Genomic DNA, 22,299 nt, shown 5'->3' on the forward strand with positions numbered 1-22,299 from the left:
AGATGAGAAGGTAAGCACTTTTGCTTTCTGCCGTCTTTCCAGACAGGGGTCCCAGAAACATCAGTTTGGCATGCTCTTCAAAGCGTTTCCATTCATCGCCAAGGGAAGCTGAATCCCAATCAATACTTGGTGGCTTTGCTTCCATTTTCTGACACCATGTAGCGTTTTACCAATTATATGATTTATTTAAACCCAGGCATCTGGAACAAAAGGCATTATATAGCAACAGCAAGCAGTTAATATCAAATAAGCACAAGCACAGCAAGCAGGCATATCATTATTTAACATGCATGATATTACCAACCCTAAAAGGGTATGTCTCTGAGCAAAATGAGAAGTGAATAATAGTCTTACACTTTGAGGGGGAGAACTGAGGAAGAGCCTAAGGATCTGCCTTTGGAAAAGAGGTGAACACATGAATTGTGAAACAAAAACTAGCGATTGTCTAAAAAAAGCAACTTCAACAAACCAAACCCTTGTCTTTATCAGAAGATTTGGGAATAATATATTAGAAAATTCTAAATTTTGTTATACAAACAAGTTTACATGACGAAATGGAAAAATTTCACACGATCAAGAGAAATCCCCTCTCGACTTCTTATGTATCCCTCCTCCCAACAAAACTCTTTTGAACGTCCACGTCTCTGAGCTTTCGCATTCTAATAAGCTTTTGCATCTTAGTGTAGCTCTGGATCGTAGATACAGAATTTTCATGGGGGGGGGCAAAGAGGGGGTACTATTGAAGTAGGTGCTATTCAAGCAGTAGTGAAGAAAAGTAACTATTTAATAAATACGCTACTTGGTAAATTCAAGAACATTACGCAATACATTATAAACAATAAACACACACAAAGAATCATAAATATAAGTGCTAATACTTGGCTTTTAATAAAATTGTCAGCAATGACCTGCAGTAGACGACAGTAGTAGATCGTGAACAAGCTTTCGAGTGGGTGAAGGTGAATGTCGTACACACTCGGCTGTTTTCAGCCAGATTCACCACTAATGCTGCAGCACATATCCCCTCTCCATTTCAACAAGCCTTCACGCCCAACAAAGAATGCTCAACCTCATAATTGAGCCAAGGTCTATTCTGATAGCCCCAGGTCTCGGACTTTTCACTTACTCATAATTTTGAATGGATTTTAACTCTGTAAGATTTAATTTGTTACACTAAATTTATAAAAATGTGGTTCATTGAACTGTTATTTATCATTTTTTTATTAAATTGATTTTTTGGGGTTCACCAATTTATACTAATAGACAACATAAATATCAGTGGGCCACATAAAGCCGAACTGAAAACCATAGGCAGTACAATAGCGCTCTCTAAGCAAAGATATTGGATTAGTCAAAGTATTACCACAGATTGTGTAACCTTACACTGTGACATATTCCCCACACTTAAATAGCAACCGTGTTTCAAATAAGAAAGTGTTCGAAATATAAAGTTAAAATTAATGAATTTTCTATTCTTTGACAAAGAAATACCTGAAAATCTGAACAGTTTTTAGCATCATTGCAGCAGAAATCTTCAGTTAATCAAAAATTGCCAGGGATGCTAAATGGAAGGGAAAATTGATTCCTAGAGTTTGAAAATTACCTTCCCCTTTGTATCTTTGTTGAAAAAGTTCTATAAGGTTGCATAAAAGTTTTTCTTGTGTAAATCAGGGTATGGGGGAGGGGGGTATACAATTTCGGTTGGGGTATATACAGAAACATCAATTTTAAGTCTACAATTCCCTTCACAAGCAAAGCTCAGTCTCCTAGTGCTGCATGATAAAACTGATAACAATAGAAGAAGAGAATGGGTTGGTACCACTTACATGTGCACAAAAATTTCTAAATTGTAAGAAAAATATAAATAATTTTTTGAAATTAGCTTTATCACTTGCTTCAGACATGTCGTACAGCATGCTGATATAGAGATAAATGTACCATAAGTAGCATTAGCGTTATCTGAAACGCGATTAATATCAGTCATAAATCCTGGCATATTTTGGGGCTTTTTTGGGGCTGGTTAATTGAAATATTTTGAAAACCAATTTGACCTATCTAGTTATAGTACGAATATCGTTATAAAAAGCAGCAAGTCTTATATATATTTTTTTTTTTAATGATTTCTGTTTCATTCAGGAAACTATATTTACTTTCTTGTTCTTCAATGATTCTCTTTCTGTCTTATTTGTCGATTGCGGAAGATGTATTCATTTCCACTTTTTAAAGTTTTAAAACAATAAAATTCATTCTCGAACTGCTAGATTTTAGGAAGTAAAATCAACTTAAATATAAGAGAAACAATTTACTTGAACAAATATGGTAAAACAGAAAGAATAGAAGATTTCCCAACTTCTCCATTAACTAGGCTCACATTTTAACTTGATTATAAATTTTCAAAGGCAGTATATTTGGAAAATATTAATTTGAAACATGTTATGAAGTGTAATGAATTTTTCTCGTTCCCCTTATGTTAAAAACGAGCTTGGGCTAATCAAAAAAGTTATCTGCTCAAAGTAAAGAGCAAATTTGACGCTTAAAACGAGAAACAGTTTTAAAGCTACTTATTAAATTATTGTTTTTTTTTCAAATTACTGGAGAGGCAACTTCCCCCCTTACCCCCCTCTAAACGACGCCACTGGTGTATTTTTATATGAAGCAAGGGGGTGATTCTCCCCCCCCCCAGAGGTCCCCCCTAGCTGAAATCTAATATCTTCAGGAATCTTGTCAAAACTAAGATAGGCCTACAAAATCCAAGCATATAGAAAAATAGATCAATTTTCACCAGTATATATTTGCTTTTACGGTACTATATGGCTTATATTTTTAGTTTTCACTCAGTCATTTACTATTGAATTGGGAAAATTTGCTCCAACTTGCTCCACCCCCAGTATTTCTATCAAATTACGCCTCTGCTTTGCATATAAGCCTAAGATGTTGGGTAGCCTATGACTTAAACAGGACTCTACCACGAGCCTTAATTCCCACTCACACTATTAATTTTAGAAATTTTATTTCAGGGACATTCCATACAAGTGAGTTCCAGTTTGAAAAATTTTTCCCAGATTTTCTAAAAAACGAACTTAGAGCCAGCAAGATTTCAGAACCGTCTCAAGATATATTTCATACTGATGAAGCAGGATTCATAGAAATAGGAGCTAAGAAATTTTCATTCAATACAAGGTAAGAAATAATAGTTCCTATATTTTTTGACAACATACTTTAGACAAAACGAACAGTTTTTTCTAATGAACGGAATAAACAATTTTCCATTATCTTGCTATCGGGATTACACCAAAATTCACATAAAATCATTTTTGAATTCCTTTAATCGGTTTGATCATAACCTAGAGTTCATCTCCCGAGGTATTTTTAGAAACGAACTGCGCGAAGGAGTATTTTTGAAGGGGGAATGAAAACTGTATGTGCCTTGAACAGCCACAGAAAGAACTAATAGAATTAATCTGAATATTTGATATATAATGATATTTATTTTATGAAAGTTCATCAGTTAAAAGTTTTACTTTAATTTCTATGTTTATTTTCGATATTCAGTAGAAAAATCTTGAGGTTAATCTTGAAGTTCAAAGGTTTATTCCGTTGTAATTTTCATCTTATTTTCAAAGCTGTAATAAGTACAAAAGAAAATATTTGCAATATAATTCGTTTACAGTAATGCGCCCTTGAAACAGTAGGCTTTAGACTTTTACAGTTAGGGAAGGGGGCAGTATCCAAACCCTTGTTCTTAGTGACTTTTGTTCGTTTAAGCTTGATTGACATATTAAATTTAAGTTTTTTTTTTAATTTATATTAGTACCTGTTATTTTTATTGCTAAAATTGTCTATTCAATTTCTTTCTGTTTTTGTTGGGGAATTATTGGGGTTTTTGTTGGGGGGGGATTGGAGTGGTTTATATAACTAGAGGGAGGAGCGGGCTTAAGGAATTGGGGTGGAGGGAGTTGTATTTGGATGAGGGATGTTACCCTGGGGGTGTTTGAGAGACGGTGACTGTCTTTGTTTCTTGTTTTCCTCTCATTATTATTTTAATTAGTATAAGATGCTCTTAGGAACATTTATGTAGGTGTAGGGATGTATTTGAAAATGTTTATGTAGTTATTCGCTACACGCTTGCAAAATTTAAATTTTTCCCTAGTTTAGTGATTTATATCTGTAATAGTTTATATTTTTGTTTATTATGCAAATAAAACTTAAAAGTTAAAGTTTTTGAGTTTCATTTATTCTTTAATAGTAGTTTCTGGTCATTTTGAATTTAAATTATTATAGGAATTTACTTCTGCTGATCTTAAGCTTAATAAGGCCTTTAGTTTTTTTTTTTTTTAACTTCGTTTCCAGTAAGTCTTTTTTTTTTTAATTAATCATCCAAATAATAGCCATTGTTACAAAAAAAGAATAAAAATTATAAGTTAAATAAAAATAATAATGAATGTGTATGAGGAATAATTTGCTGGTTGCTTTATTGGCTAGTGTTGGAAGGTCATATAAGAGTACACCCCTCATTCCTGTGAATGTTTGTTGTAACACCAATAAAGGAAACATTTCTCTCTGTGCATTACTTTTTGCTCACTTACTTTTGACCTCTACTGCACTCTTATATGACCTTCCAGCATCAGCGTGGACGTGCTACTTGACCTTTTTTGTCTTGTTATTTTTCACACTTGTCCTCTGTAGGACGTGAAATTGCATCTATCTAAGATAGCGTCTTGATCATCTCATGTCAAGACGACATGAGATGTCGTCATCTCATGGAGTTTGAACGACAAAACTGTTTCGACAATATAGATTTTATGACGCAAACTGGATTGTATCGACAATTCAGCTTAGTTATCTTATTTGAACCATTAAGAGGTCCACCGGCTCCCACAATTGTCACCCCTAATGTCATATGACGCCTTTTGTATTGTAGAACCTGATATCTGATGTAGACCTATTTTAGAGATGATAACTGCCTCTCTCAATACAAATTACTTTCTTGTAATTAAAAAAGAGAAATCATCTTTTTCGTCTTTCCATTAATCTTGATTATTATGATAATGTCCTATTTTCTGTTGACGTAATTGATGCCTTGACGAATTTAAACCACGTTGTCCAAAATACCTACCGTTTTCAATAATACACAAAAGAGGTTAAAGCCGCTTAGACTCTTGAAGAGGAAAGGGTGTTAGCACCACTATCGTTTAAGTTCTAGCATTTAGAATCTGTCAAGACTTTAAATGTCTCAAAGTTTTCTTTTGTTGCTAAGTATTTGGCAAAGTAGGCAAATAATTTTTAGGGTATCTGAGCCCATTGAAAAAAGTGAAAATTGTCAAATATCAAAAAGTCAAAATTTCAGGTTTTTTCTTTGAACGCGTAGGTCGATGTGTCAGTAAAATTTTACGACAATAGCTTCTCAAGTCTAGGTGAAAATTTCCCGAGGGTAGAAATCGCCGTTTTAAGCTTACCAAATGTTTGAAGCTGTGTTGCCACTTATGCCGCATTTCGTGGCATTACACCGCGATTCTGAGAGAAATGCCGCATAAAATTTTGATCATGCTGCACGCCCCGATTATGCCGCGAAATGGCTTTTTATACCGCATTTGTTCCCGTATGTAAAATTTGTCCAACTTTAAGTTTCTTATCTTTCTTAAATGTCTTTGTTGCATAAAATGGGGATTTCAAAGTTTCACGGAAGTCAACTACGGACCTTAATTAATGACCCGTCGGTCGGCAGCTTGTCCCCTGGGAGGCCAGTGTGTTCGAAGGGGTTTAATTTATTTTCGCGGGTTTGACGAAACTTTGACGTTTGAGTTTCTCAGTTCATCTCATGACCTCTGTCAGATCAGCCCAAGTGTTTTCATGCCAAGTGTTTTCAGAAGTGTTTAACACTTCTTCATCTCGATCAAACATTAGACAAAAATGGCCGTTGATGTAGATTAATTTTATAATTATCTTTTTCAATCTTTTTTTTGTAAGTATATAATTTATATTTTAGTGTTACGAAGGAGTCAAAATAATCGAAGGTCTCTAATAGTGGTTTTATAGAAGTAAACATGCTAGAACAAAAAGATACTTAAAAGACATAACATAGTTTAAAGATAAAAGTATCTGAAAAGTCATCTCATTTTCATCAAATTTTGTCAAATTGGTGAGAAAGAAGTTTAGCACTTAGTTATGTAATTGGATATCAGTTTTTCTTTTGGGATGACTTTTGAAAAGTGCAATTTCGGCAATATAATAGTCGTTTTTGCAGTGGACCGTATATCAGATATCACGGTAACTGCAAAACGACTAACTGCAGATCCGCAGTTACCGTAGTAACAGGGGTATCAGCAAAAACGCAACATATGTGTGTTTACGTCATACTTACTGTGATTCGACGTCATATCTGCTTTGACGAAACTGATCAAAACTTCCTGCCTTACTTCTGCCGAATTTCCGACTTCAGCCGGATTCCTGGCGAAGGATTTATCCGGAAAGAACAAAGGGTTCTCAGCAGGCTGGTGCTGGAAGAAATTAAACTAATGCAGGTTTGTTTCTTTCACCAGCAAGTCAATCCATGAAAGAAAGGACATAATAGCTAAATGTTTCTCTTGTTTATAGACCAAACGTGTTACAACATAATGGCAGAAGTGATAGATATCGATCAGGAATATGAGGACGGTGATAAAGACTCAGACGATAGTGAACCCTCCAACAAAAAACCGAGGATCACAAAGAAAAGCGCAAACCAAAGATACAAGACTGAGCGGGAAAGAGAATCTGACTTTAATGAATGGTTACGAAAAGGAAAGGTGCAAACCGGTCAAAACAGTGTTTCGTTTGTAAAAAGAGGGAAACACGACGCAAAAAGGCACAAACAGACCAAAGCTCACGAAGAAAATAAAAAAGCGTGGATAACTTCGTCTTCTAAGACCATGCCATTTAGTCTTCATTTTTCTGGTGATTCAAAAATCGAAAAAGTGGCCACTGTTAAAGCGAAGCTAATGACATTTCTCGTTGAGCACGATTTACCCTATTCGCTTTCTGAAGACTTGCTGAAACTTGTGAAAAGTATGCCAGGCCCAGATCTTCTAAGCCAGGCCACTCTTGGTAGAACTAAAGCAACTAATATTACTCGACAAGCGTTGGCCCCTCATTTTCATGAAAAGCTACTTGAAAGCCTGAAAATGAATCTTTTCTCCGTAGTAATTGACAAGACCACAGATTCCTCTGTAGCCAAACAACTTGCTGTTTGTGTCAGCTTTTGTGACGAAGCAATGAATGTGCAGGTAGATTTGCTCGCTCTTATCGAATGCAGCGACGGATCAGCGTCTGGTCTATTCAACCAGCTAGTGAAGGTGACGGATGATGTCAAGAAGGCGGGTGTTCCTCTACAAAACTGGGTCGGATTCTGCTCTGACACAACGAATGCCATGATGGGGATAAACCACTCAGTCAAAACACATGTTGAACGGAAATATACCTGGGTTACAGTTGTGAAATGTAGCCGCCATCTGTGTGCCCTAGTTGCAAGTCATGCTTGCAAAAAACTGTCCAATAGCCTCGAAGATCTATGTCGGACTTTGTGCAATCACTTCAGGCACAGTGCAAAACGCCAAGATGCATATAGGAAGGAATTCCAAGTCTTTACTCAAGTGGAACAACACAGATTCCTTGCTTTGGCTCCAACACGCTGGTTGTCGTTTCAAAACTGTGCACGCCGTATTCTCGAACAGTGGGATACTCTTACGTTGTACTGGGACTCGTTGGTACTTGATGATCCCTCGCATGCTAATGATCATGTAAGAATGACACTAAACAACCCATACTCGAGGGTTATGATGTTTTTTGTCGAGTACGTGTTGGGAGAGCTGAATGAGTTCAACACCATCTTCCAGTCTGAAAAACCCCTATTTCACCTCATGAAAACCCAGGTGGAAAAACTTCTTCGGACATTAGTCATGAACTTTATGAAGCCTTCATATGTTAGAACAGTCAACCCTATTGACATCAATCCGCATGACGAAGTGAACTATCTTCCCGACAAAAATGTCTATATCGGCTACAAAGGGTACGATTTCCTTGTGGGGCTCGAAACGAGAGAAGTTACCAATGGCCGTTTTGTAGTGGAAAGTCTCCGAATTCGTCGCTCCGCGAGGGATTTCTACGTCGAAGCTGTTCAATAAATTCTTGACCGTTTTCCATTCTCTGAAAAGATCTATGACCTGGTACACTTGCTACCCCAAGCTCTAGTTATGAATTGAAAGTTCCCAGTCTTCGTCAGTTCTTCGACTACTACGATTCTGCGCTTTGGAATAAAGCAAAGCTAGAGCAGGAATGGCGGTCTATACCGAGTGTAGCTCTACCTAGTACTGTCGATCTCCCTGACGTAGATGACATGGACATTGTCGTTTACTGGCGCCACATCTTGCAAACGAAGTCACCAAATGGTAGTCGGATGATCCCAAATGTCGGGAAAATGGTTCAGTACTGTTTCTTACTCCCTTTCTCAAACATTATTGCCAAGCGTCTCTTCAGTTTGCTCCAGGAAGTGAAAACTGATGAGCGAAACCTACTGAGTGCAGTGACTCTTTTGGCAACACTGAAAACCAAGTGTGGCCTTAAGCGCAATTCTAAAGGAGGGCTTGATTCGGGCAAGTCAGTGCTAGAGCTGGAACCCAGACTAGTCAAGCGTGTACTCAAAGTGAAGGCTAGTGCCTCTTCTCGTGACTGTAACGTTTTGAACCAAAGCATTGTGTATGGTCTGGCCAAAGATATTGTTTGTGACACACGTGAACAGTCTGATTCCGATTAATCTTTTCTGTTTGTCTTGTATTATTTATCTGAAATTAATCTTGTCTGTTTGTCTTGTATTATTTATCTGAATGTCCCTTCTTGAAGCTTTTGATATTGATTTTCATTAAACATTAATCGAAAAAGGTTGAGATACGAGAATCTATTTAATTATTCTATTGGATAGGCTTGAAGGCCCAAGGGAAAATCGCTTTTAATTTCTTCACTATTCACTTCACATTTATACGGTTTTCCCACCGTGGACTTTCCTTGCTGTGGTACCTCTGCACTTTTACTTCTGTTGCGTGCTTGAATGTTTGTTCACGGACTGAGCTGACCTTGCTTACCTTTGACCGCTGAAAAGAAGGATAGACAGCAAGTGTTTTCTTAAATTTATGACAGATCTTCACCACACTTCACTTGACACTGAATCAAAATTCATTTTAAAGCGAGATTTTTTACCCATTCTCTCTCACAAATACAAAACACAGCTTTTCCGAGAAGTTTGGGCATGCCGCGGTTTTTACCGCATTTTGGTTCAAGGATGCCGCGGAAATGCCGCTTTTTGACGAGGCCGGTGCCGTGGAGCGGTGCCGGTCGAGTGGCAACACTGGTTTGAAGTTTCCGTAGAACTCTTTCAAGCTGCTTCAGAGGAAGTGCTGCCTTATATGCAGTGTTTATGAGGTGCTTCAAGCTCCCTGGCCCTTCTTTGATGTTTAGACGTATATTCTAAAATTTGAGCTTCGAGGGAAACTGAATGAGTGAAAATAATAAAAAGCAATTTTGAACAGAATTAGCATTCTAGTATTTGCATTTTCAACTTGCTGCAAATCCCAATCCCAATCTGCAAATTCCTGATTATTTTTATTTTCGTCCTTTTCTTCTTCTTCTTATGCTTGCGAGGTTTCTAGATGGAGCCAAGTATCTATTAATCTCTTCTTCTCTCAATTCCTTGCATTGACGATCTTGTCTTCATAATTGAATTCAAATAATATCTGCGAGTATGGGTAACACGATGCTAGTAATAACGATGTTTTTTCATAATGGTTATCATTAATTTGTATAGTATTCCTTCTAAATTGGGGAATAGGAAGGGCAACAAATGATACAAGGATTTTCAAAAGTTGGTATTGTCTTCTACAGTCCTGATCTAATGGCTTGTATTCAAACAAAACACACCGAATGTTTTCGAAAGTCAGATTTTTGTTTATGCGAAAGGGGATTTTGGTGGATACATATTTAAAATGACGGCAAATTTGGGAATTTATGGCTGAACTAATGTAACAAGTGTCATCTGACATTTTCCTTTAACCATGAGCTAGCATTTTATTTTATTCAGCATAAAAGTTTTATTCAGCATATATCCAAATAGTTTGGATACAAGCAAAGCAAATAGCAAATATTTCTTGCCCTGGTGGCAATCCTGCACATAGGCCAAACAATTAGGCAAAAAATGATAGGACTAACCTTTAGATTGGGGGAAGGGGGCATAAAACAAAGGCATTTACTTGGCAGCCTCTCATTTTTTTTTTAATAAAAGGCTTCATCGGGTCATTTTAAGAAGGAGATAGCTTCACTTCCCTTTTATCCAGATAAGATTTTGAAACTATCTTATATATATCTTATATGAAACTATATATATATATATATATATATATATATATATATATATATATATATATATATATATATATATATATATATATATATATATATATATATATATATATATATATATATATATATATATATATATATATATATATATATATATATATATATATATATATATATATATATATATATATATATATATATATATATATATATATATATATATATATATATATATATATATATATATATATATATATATATATATATATATATATATATATATATATATATATATGCTGCAGTGACAAAAAGATCACAAACAATATGAGTGCTATGTTACTTTGTCTTTTTGTTTGATAAAAGTACTTTCTTCTACCAAAACAAACCTTAAGGCTAATCTTAGGTTTTTTTTTCTTCTTGCTGATCGGAGTGTAATAATGATAGAGAATCTGCTTAAAAGAGCTCGAGTTAAGGGAGAAAAATAAAGACATCCTTAGAGATGGAGCTCATTTCTACTAGAAAATGATTGTGATTTGGTTATGAATTTAATCCTAAAATCAAAGTATATAAATTGGGTCAAAATTATAACTATTCATTCCAAAAATGGTTATGAAAAGTTCCTTGTAGCGAAAACTAAATCCAGGATCATTGACTATCCAAATTTTTGAAAAATTAGACTCTATTTTGGGTTACTTTATTCATTAGGGATTAGCATCAGAATGTAAGTTGGAAACCAAATTTAACCGGAACAAAAAAAAAAGAATTGCTGCAAAAAGAAAACCCCTGAATTGGGTCCGTAAAAGAAAAAAATACTTGCTATGAACATTACTGGTTTCTTATTTCGTTTTTGCGAGTGAATCCAACGTCACACAAGTTCAGATTGTTAATAGTAGTTAATAATAATTAATAGTACTAATAGTAGTTAATAGTAGTTGATTTATTGATACTTTCAATTTATAGTCCGAACCCAATTGTTTCTGATTCTAGAAAAGTTTTGGTTAACGAGCTTGCCGACAAGTTGAGTGTCAGTGACGTTTTGGTCAACCCGCAGCGAAAAACAATTGAAGTATCACTAAGAGCAGAGTCAGTGTTTCTTCAGGTAGGTTATACCAAACCCCTTCACACGCATAAACTGATGGAAGGGGGCTTCACTCCAATGCCTCCCTATCATTCCCATGGATTTCATGGTTTTCCTTATGCTTTCCACATAATATGTCCATTTTGCGAGTTTTACAAAAATTAAACCTATGCACGAAATAAATCCCCATCTACGTGCCTGTATCAGTCTATCTAAATAGTTTTCATGGATATTGAAGAGGTAGTCGGCGTATCTTGCCTTCTTATGCCACTGAAAAATAATATATTTTATTTAACCTAAATATTTTTCTGTAACAAAATAATTAAATAAAAATAAATGAACTAAAATAAATAAGGACAAACCACAGGCTGTACAATAATTTTTTTTCTACTAAAATATTAAATAAACTAATGGAGAAAAGGGTGGGTTTAAATATATGTCAATGATCCCAACATCTGATTTAAAAGTAGGTAGTTCGAGAGATTTTTGGAGGTCATTAGCGGGAGATCAGTAGTTGGAGATCATCAATCGTAAAATAGACTTCAAGTAAGTAGTATTACATGTTTAAATGATTTAATAATGTCATTTGGTATAGCAATTGCAAATACTCAGTTTTTAGTTTCAATGCTGTAAATAATTGTAATACCTAAAAATAACTTGGTTCTTTAATATAAAATGGAAACCTCCTGGACAAGTTTTTCCACTCCCCTTGGACAAGTTTTTTTGTTTCTCAGAGTGATGGTTAATGCTAATGGTGTTCTTTGGTATAATAAATGTCTTCAGGATAAATCGGTAGAAATTTAATAAAAAAGTAAACAGAAAGAGCAGGGGAAAAAATCAGAGCAAAAGGAACAAAACGAAGGAAAAAATTTAATGAAATGTAACAGAAGATGCACAAAAATAGTCAAAATCTAAAATTAAAACACAGAAAATGCACAGAATTCATTTCTTGTAAATTCATTAGCACTAAAACTACGTAGTCTACACAGTTCCATTACTTTAGACAAAAAAACCACGTTATTTCTACTGTCACAACCAGAAATTAACGTAAAGAATAAGGCATCCCGGAATTGTTTAAAAAAATAGTTATTTCTACTGTCAATAAAATGCTAAAACTGTAAATAAAATGCAATTATTCTACTGTCAAAGAGTTATAAGTTAACACTGTCATGGAGTTATTTCTAATGTCACAACCAGAAATTAAGGTAAAAAATACGGCATCCCGGAATTAAGTCCCGGGAGGGACTTAACAGTCCCTCCCGGTAGTACTGATCCCGTTTAAAGGTCATTCAGCCATTAAGTGTAATGGGGTTTGGGGGGCAGCCAACTTTTGCTTTTGAACCCCCCTCCTGTTTAACTTCCCAGAATTCTCCAGGTACCCATTGAGACCTAGGTCAAGTCTGGCTAAGCTTGCAGAGTCACGCCACTGACCCCCGTCCCAAACCAAATAGCCGGTAAAACCAGGACTATAACCCCTGTCCTCATGATCAAGGAATTTCAAGTCTGAAAGTAGTGTAGCTTTTCGTTTATGTGTCGAATACAATAGATTCACGCGAGGATTTTGTAACAGTGAATCTATTAACATGTTTAACATGTTGGAGCAATAGACTCATTCTTTAAAGTATTAATTTAAAAAAAAAACTTTTTCCACAAAACATGTTTTTCAAAAGAAATTAAAGAGCTCTCCTATGCCAAAAATGATCAGAAATAAAGTCAAATAACCTTCCAAGCGTAAAATTACCTCAAATAAACGTCAACAAAGTACGGCTAAACAACCCCATGCCTTCTCATGACCAGAACATAATTCACACTTTACAGGAAAAAAAAATACATTTTAAATGATTTTATTTTTTTTTTACTTTAATAAATAAGAAAACATCAAAACTTTAACGAATAAATATCAGTATATGTATATTAAACTGACTATCCACGGTCATTTTTCCAGTCAAGTGCAAATTATATTCTGGTTTTGATAAGTCAAGGGGGTTATCAGCCCTAACCGTGTTAAATTTTTTCTTGTTTTGAGCTTTACTCAGATATTTATTGTAAATTCTGTTCGTTTTGAATTTCATTTGTTATTTAATGTTTATTTTTGGTAGTTTTACGCTTGGAAGGTTATTTTACTTTATTTCTGGTCATTCTTGGCTTAGTAGAGCTCTTTACTGTTCTTTCAAAACTTATTCTGCGGTAAAAGTTTTGTAAATTAATTAATGCAAAAAACGACCAAATATCTCTGTTATATCCTAAACAAGTATAAAATCCTGTTCCTACGTTCTAAGTATGAACAATATTTTCAGTTGATCAGCTTTTTAAAAGAACTTATACGCTTAACATTGAATTCCCCAATATTCCACGGTTTAAAGGCGACTTTATACGATGCGCAACACAATGCGCTTTTTATGCAAATATATTTTCATGACGCAGACTATACCAAAGCTCTCTATTTGAGGGGCACTTTGTCATTATATAGCCAATTTTAGAAGCATTATGCCATATGCAGCCAATTTGAGAAGCATTATGTCATATATAGCCAATTTGAGAAGTATTATGTCATATATAGCCAATTTGAGAAGCATTATGTCATATATAGCCAATTTGAGAAGCATTATGTTGTATATAGCCAATTTGAGAAGCATTATGTCATACATAGCAAATTTGAGAAGCATTATGTCATATATAGCCAATTTGAGAAGCATTATGTCATATATAGCCAATTTGAGAAGCATTATGTCATACACAGCCAATTTTAGAAACATTATGTCATATGTAACCAATTTGAGAAGCATTATATCATATATAGCCAATTTGAGAAGTATTATATCATATATAGCCAATTTGAGAAGCATTTTGTCATATATAGCCAATTTGAGAAGTATTATGTCATATATAGCCAATTTGATAAGCATTATGTCATACCTAGCCAATTTAAGAAGCATTACATCATATATAGCCAATTTGAGAAGCATATGTCATGAATAGCCAATTTGAGAAGCATTATGTCGTACATAGCCAATTTAAGAACTATTATGTCATACATAGCCAATTTGAGATGCATTATATCGTATATAGCCAATTTGAGAAGCATTATGTCATATAGAGCCAATTTGAGAAGCATTATGTCATAAGCCAATTTGAGAAGTATTATGTCATATATAGCCAATTTGAGAAGCATTATGTCATATATAGCCAATTTGAGAAGCATTATGTTGTATATAGCCAATTTGAGAAGCATTATGTCATACATAACAAATTTGAGAAGCATTATATCATATATAGCCAATTTTAGAAGTATTTTGTCATATATTGCCAATTTGAGAAGCATTATATCATATATAGCCAATTTGAGAAGCATTTTGTCATATATAGCCAATTTGAGAAGTATTATGTCATATATAGCCAATTTGATAAGCATTATGTCATACCTAGCCAATTTAAGAAGCATTACGTCATATATAGCCAATTTGAGAAGCATATGTCATGAATAGCCAATTTGAGAAGCATTATGTCGTACATAGCCAATTTAAGAACTATTATGTCATACATAGCCAATTTGAGATGCATTATATCGTATATAGCCAATTTAAGAAGCATTATGTCATACATAGCCAATTTGAGAAGCATTATGTCATATACAGCCAATTTAAGAAGCATTACGTCATATATAGCCAAATTGAGAAGCATTATGTCGTACCTAGCCAATTAAATGAATATATTAATAATAGTTAAACAATAAAACAATAGTTACCATATAAATGAATAAATAAATTGTGTCATTGGCACTTTATTAAAAAACAATCTGTGTCTTGAACAGTCTTGAAAAGAAATAATAAAATTAGACTGAAAATCTTATATATTACAGTGATATGAATTGTTGAAAGCTCATCAGCTCTGGATTCTATTGCACTGCAATTTTTATTTTATTTTCAAAGTTGTATTAAGTACAATAGAAAACATTTGTAATATAATTCCTTCTAGTAAAGCCCCAAATACGCAGTAGGCCTTAGAATTTTATAGTTAAGGAAACAGGCAGTTGCCAAACTCTTGTTTGTAGTGAAAACTATATATCTCGTGAACAGTCTTGGTAAGGACTACTAAATTACATTGAATATTTGATATGTAATAATATTAATCGCTGGAAGTTTATCAGTTTAGTTATATTTCCAATAGCGTAGCAAATGCAAAAGCAAATATTCGAATAAAATATGTATATATAGTTCGTTTTCAATAAAGTGCCAATAATGCAATAGGCTTTATACTTTTACCGTTAGGGAAGGGGGCAGCATTCAAATTCATTTTGTATTGGTTATTGTTCGTTTCAATCTTGATTTTCCTACTCAACCTAAGTTTTACTTGTTTTAAGATTTATTTATTGATTTATATGATATCTCTTGCATATTTGTTCGCTATAATTCTTTATTTAATTTCTGTTCGTTTTGGTTTCATTTATTCTTTAATTGTAATTTCCAGTCGTTTTGAGTTTGGATTATTACAGATGTTTATTTCAGATGATCTTAATGTTTAAAATGGCCTTTACTTTTCATTGAAAAAATTCTTCTTTTGAAAAGCTTTTTTAAATAATAATCTATAAAAGTGAAAACGATAGGTGTTTGATGACTGAGGTACTTCTCAAGAATTAATCTAAGAGTGAAAGTTTTGTCTCTGTATGCTCTACGCTTCATCGACTGCACTGTCTACAACATCCCTTATTCTAAAAAGTATCACCATATTAAAGAATTTGTTACCAACAGTAACCATGCTAATGCCTCTATCAGCTGAAACGCTTAATATGTGTCAAACAAGGCGTCTTTGGTATAGATGATAGAAAGGCGGAACAGAAACAGCAGAAAAACCAAGAAACCAAAACCGTTGAAAAAAACGACAAACCAAAAGAAAAAGCAAAAACAAAGGGCAAAAATTAAATAAATCAAAATCCAAAACTAAAAGACACCAAATTTACCATATTTATGTCAGTATTAACAATACTAAATGCATAATTTTGTTACCACAAGAGAAAATCCAGGCATAAACAAAATCTGAACTATCGAATAAATATATTTATTACCAAATCTGAGAAAGTATTGTTTCTGAATCCCCCCCTCCATGACTGAGGTCGTCCAAATAACTTTAAATGTAGACTCTTATATTAACCTTAAACGCTTATAATATAGTAACCTTTTAGTAATCTTTGACCCTTATGCATTTTTCCCAAGCCTATTAGAGTAGAATAGGAATATATTCTAGGGGTACAGTCTTTGTGGCATGTTTCCAAGCCTTTTAATAGAACAATATTCTTTCAAAATGTCTCTGAAGTTGTGCTTGACCTACATTTATTATTAATTGGCATTAAACATTAATTTTTCGAGCACTTAAAACTCTTTTTGATTGAAGGTAATCGAGAATTCTAATTTTTTTAATGGAAGCTCAAAGATCAGTAATACATCCATTAATGATCAAAGAGACTGCAGGGAGGGCGACATTTTCTATAACAAAATCATAAACAAATATACTTATTTCCTATACATGGAATCAGAATCAGACTGGAAGCGAAACGCTAAGGGTGTATTTGGGTTAGACGGTCCTACCTCTGGCCCTCCTTACAGAAATTTTATTTTGTGTTTAATCTGAAAGGGCCGTGAACATTAAGCGGAAATTGCGCTCCGCCTAATTCGCGCCAAAATTGGCAACACCAAGCAAAGTAATACTACCCGCTATATAACAAGTAGGATTACAGTAGGAAGAGGACAGATGCCGCTAATCATTTTGTGTGCCAAATCTCCCAGATGCTCGGTTGAACTCCTTTAGTTTTTATACAAACTGATAGGGGTGTCATATTTTCATCAGTAAATTCTGTTCTGCGTTTATCTTGCATAATGGAAACCTAGACCTTAGAAAATTTGCAGTATTTGTTCTCTTAAGAAGAAAGTTTAACACCACTGAGAGTTTTTGACTTTCCATCAGAATACAAAGTGTATATTTTAATCAGATACAAAACAAAATAACAGGACTAAAAAAAAACTATTGCACTGAAAAAAGCGATGTTAAAGTCTTCGAATCTCTTTTCACGTCTTCTAAGACGTCTTCAAACTCTATTGAATCACGCAGCTCTCGCTCATATGACATCAACTTGACTGCTTCCCAGAGACCATTTGATATTGCAGTTCTTAATCTTGTCTTAATCAGCCTCAGTTTTCTAAAGGATCTTTCATAGCTGACTTGGGAAAACGAAAGCCACAGGAAATATTCGTAGGCAAGGAAAACTAAGTCTTGAAGTGTAAGCTAATGAACACAGATTGGGCCTTAATAGAGACCGATACACGCTAACTATTTAGTTGTTACACGATATGCAGTAGCTTGAATCTCGCACATCCTTCCCTCTACATTTAACTTCAAGTTCAAATCCATCACCACATTCTGGATCAGGCCTATCTCGTCTATTTTTACCACCCATGCTAATAATGTCCACGTAAACTGAGGCAAAACTTTTAAGAAAAACTGTTTTGAAGAGCCGACGCTGACGTTTCACCTTGACACACGAGGCTGAACGTGGTGGGTTGCAATAAATATACGTCAGAAATAAGCCGTTTCTTGTCTAAGACATTTCTTTCAGGCTACTTCTTTTTTGGTCAATTACTAACCTGAACATTTTGGCTCAAAATAGCTGTTCTGGATGTTCAGGTCAAGAATCTATTGCCATTTTTCCCGGTTTGTACCTTTTTCTGGCAACACAGCAAGCTGGTAGCTCTGAGCTGATTTAAAGGTCCAATGAAGTGGCCTCTAGAAAGCTCTGGAGCTTTGACATGAACTTGGAAGTGTTTTCTTTGACTTTAATAAAGGAAATGGTCTCTAGATCATTTCTCGATTTGTCAACCGTTTTCCAGGCTCTCAAAAAATCCAACAATCAAGGGGTTAGGAATGTTTTGTGCTCCATCACCTTACTCAGTAGTGAATCGGCTTAAGATGAAGTTTTGAGTCAATAGAAATGATGTTTTCCACTGAGGACAAAATGAACGCTGCATCTACGTACAGGGAATCGTCACCAAAAAACATCCAAACAACCAACTTCTCTTTTACCCACCAAAGAATTTCACTAATTTTCTGTAAACTTTTCAACTTCGACTGTCTTGCTTTTGTGTTCTCTACTTGTCGTCACAACAAGCACCTTAGTTTGTGGGACTCAGTAAAGAAATTTGAAATTCTGGTCATGGTGCAGAAGATATTCCTCACTTCTGTCGTAGTGCAACAATCAATGACGCTAACAATTAGAATATGGCTGTAGCACCGGACATAAACCGTGCATGAAACGTAGTTTTTAGTGTAAGAACAAAGTCCTTTAAATGCGCCTCTCATTTTAGAAGCATCGTCAAACGATTCTTCAGCTATCTTTTCGTACTTAAGTCCGTGTTATTTGATCTTGACTTGTAGAAGTGCATTCATACCCTTAGTATTTGAATACTGTATCTTTTTTCACCGATTTCGGTTACTACAGCTCACTGCAAGTGTTTCAAAATACTCCTTGTCACCCTCTGAGCCGTCTTCTTAGAAAGAAAAGTGATGAGTAAGCCACGATTCTTAGCTGCGTCTCTGGATTTTCAAATCGTATCCATGTACAATTCTCTTTTTCTGCTATCCTTTTCGATGGCGTTTACGTTACGTTTCGATAGCACGTTTTGATTACGTTTCGATAGCAGAAGTTTGATCTCAAAGAAGCCTATGTGGTTTATTCGCGGCTTTATTAGAAGCTGAAGCCTCTTCTGTTTGCAAGGTGCTCTAAAAGGTAATCCTTGCCTCCCCAAGAGCTTCACGACCTCAAAAACGTGATCAGTACTTGAATGTTTTGCAAGATTTCTTCCTTCAGTTTTCAAGCCAAAGCATTGTTTATGTATTATCCAATGTTTCGGTAGTTTTCAGCTTGAGCGTATAAATGAGCCGCAGCGACATAACTTCTCAACTTTGCACGTGCCTGTATTTTCTCCTGGGCTTGCCTAAAATTGGTAAGCCGAGAAACAAATTACGACTTTCCGTCAAAAAAGGCGACGCAAATGCTATAAAGAATAGCTTTTATTATCATTTATCTAGTTTCAAGAGTGACCCAGGATCATGAAAAGGAGCTAGTGGTAATTTTTCGTTAGGAGATTGAACCCAAGTCAAAGCTAGGCTTTTCTATTTGAGGTGTGTCAAATAGAAAGGATGTACGCTCATGAAATTGAATTTCTGAACTATTGCCAATTTTGGCGGCAAGGAGTAGGAAATCGACAAAAAAATAATGGGAAACCTGATTCACCATAAGCTAGCCTTGTGTCTGGGTCACCACTTCCAGTTTGGTTTGGATACGGCATAGATTCCTCAGCTAATGACTCCACTGATCTTGAAGGCGTCACATTATTTGAGGATGTGAGCTAACCCTCTGTTGAAACTGGATCGACGTCGCATGCTTCTTTGATGTGGTTCTAAAAATTGAAATTTAAGCTTCAGAACGCTGAGGCACAAAACCAGCCAAGGTAGGGTGAAGATCTCAAGACTTCTGTAAAATATTACTGGCATGGAAGCTAGGACGCTGAACCTTGGTTCAAATGCACCTGCTAACCATCCATCAACAAAAGCCAGGTTTTATCAAGGCTCAATGATCAGATAGGATTTTTGCACAATCCAAGGACTGCAAAAAAAATCCGGTCTGATCATTCGTTTTGGGTTTTATGAAAGCAAAAGTTGAAAAAAAATGATCGAAGAAAAAAAGTTGCCTTTTTAGGCGTTATTTGACGAGCCCTAATCTCCCAAGACTGGAAAAAAACGCCATAAAAACACAAACGTTAAACTAAAGCAACAATAACTTGTATGATTGACTCAACGGACCTCGAATGGGTGGGACTCTGACCGAGCTGTAATCGTCTAAGCATTTAATTTTGGCAGACCAAAATCTGCCCTCTAAGTAATCAACAGTGACAGTCATGTGAATTAGGTCTTAGAATTTGGTCTTAGATTCCAAGACCAAATTTTAATCCCAGCCTCCAAATAGAAAAAAACGGCTTAAAATATTACCGACTTGAGTTCTCTATATAAATGATAACTCTCTCTTTTTTGTGTCTTTACCAGCATCAAAAAATTCTATTCTTCGCTTCAGTTCTTTTGAACCTCCCTTAACCTTTCCATCATTACTTCGTCCATGTTCTCACAAGTTTTAAACTGATGAACACGATAGACAACATTTTACGCTTTTTCTTGTCTAAAATACTTTTACTTAGGAAAACAAGACAAATTTATTAATTAACACTTCCCAACAGTAAACAATGATGCTCCAGCATATCATGACTCTCCTCCTAGCTTGCAACGGAATCGGGCAAAAAATGACAAACCGTGAGTTAAGTGACAAATTCTGTGCTATATCTATCAAATTTCAGCTCACGAGCCAACCTGTTTCATACCAGCATCTGGTCCTTCCTAAGGCAGGATGCTGGTATATAAGTTAAATCTGAACGTTCGCTTATATTACCACAGCCGAAAAATTGGCAAGAACAGTTTGTTGTTGAAAATTATTTCAACCGCACTTCCTTACGTAGAAGAAAAAAATAAACAACCGACCAAAAGGGGTCCGAAACTAACCTTCCCAGGGGTAATTGCCCACTTGCCCCCTGGTGCGGTCTGCCTTTGCATGAAATCCAATTCCCTGTATAGGAAATGAAATCCTATACATGGAGAGACACTATAGAAGACTTTTTTTTTCACAAATTCTAGTTTTTTTGGCAAGAGACTGAAGCCGGTTTAGCCTCGATTCCCTTGATAATCTAATAATCGACTTAATTACTTTAATTTTTGTATAGGTTCCTGCCATAGAGTAAATCAATTGTGTTTAGTTATTGTTATAATAATATTACCAAGGCTAAAGGTATGAAAATGGAACTTCAAAAGAATATAGAGGGTAATATTGAACTAGATTAAACACACTATGTGCATACAGACTATCAAAAGAGCATATCGACAATATCACGGTAATGGCTTAGAGTGTTAATTTTAAACCTCCAGGGCTTGATAAAGGGGTGCTGTTCAACTGACCAAAAGGCAAGAAGTGCATACTATTACTTCTACTTGTGCTACTGTTACTACCATTAGTGCTACTATTTTTCTTACCACTACTACTAATACTAGTAATACTCATACTATTACCACTGTGACTAGTTCTACAGCTAAGGCTAAGGTTATGAAGATGAAAGTTTCGTTGAATATTGAGAAGGAAGTTGAACCGAATTAAAAAAAAAAAAAACTGTGTCCATGTAGATTGTCTATATCTTAGGGTCAGCTTGGAGCACGAAGCTGAAACTTACAGGGCTTGTTTTAGGGAAGAAGGGTAAATAGTGTCAAAGAGCGTACATTCGTAGCAATTCACGTGAATTTAGGCAAGGGGGCAAAATGTGGTTTTCAGTACCTAGGGAGGGACGAATTTGTCGTTTTCTTCGTAATTTGCTCGATAGAAACATAACAAATTACATTTTTTCAATATAAAGTTTTTGTTAGGAGAAACTGTTTAGAAGGGACACTGGCCCCCTGCCCCTTATCCCAATTGATGCTGTCTGTAATATCTTGTAACATTTATAAAAAAGAAACACTATATTTAACTGCCATTATTTGTGATACGGCTAGTCGTACTGCTAAAATTATATTTATGCAAATGCAAGAAAGATTCACTTGCAAATTACCAAATGTAGAATTAAGTTATAAAATGCAGTCGCATTTATTATACGGTTATTTATAATGGATTCAGCTAACGCTTGTGTTGTTTTACAAATGAAAATTGATAGATGGGTTACATAATGAATAACTGGGATTTGACAGTTTTTAACTCTGAA

General features: G+C 35.0%; 1 protein-coding gene across 1 annotated transcript in view; it reads left to right on the forward strand.

Annotated features, from left to right (window-relative positions):
- The window catches only part of LOC136035628 (uncharacterized), a 75,755-nt gene that overhangs the window by 15,931 nt on the left and 37,525 nt on the right, over window positions 1-22,299 (forward strand). The window contains exons 2-3 of the mRNA XM_065717522.1: window positions 3,018-3,180; window positions 11,371-11,482. Coding sequence (XP_065573594.1) covers window positions 3,018-3,180; window positions 11,371-11,482 — 275 coding nt within the window. The remainder of the gene's footprint in view (window positions 1-3,017; window positions 3,181-11,370; window positions 11,483-22,299) is intronic.

Source organism: Artemia franciscana, chromosome 14 (assembly GCF_032884065.1).
Source record: "Artemia franciscana chromosome 14, ASM3288406v1, whole genome shotgun sequence".
Lineage (NCBI taxonomy): Eukaryota > Metazoa > Arthropoda > Branchiopoda > Anostraca > Artemiidae > Artemia > Artemia franciscana.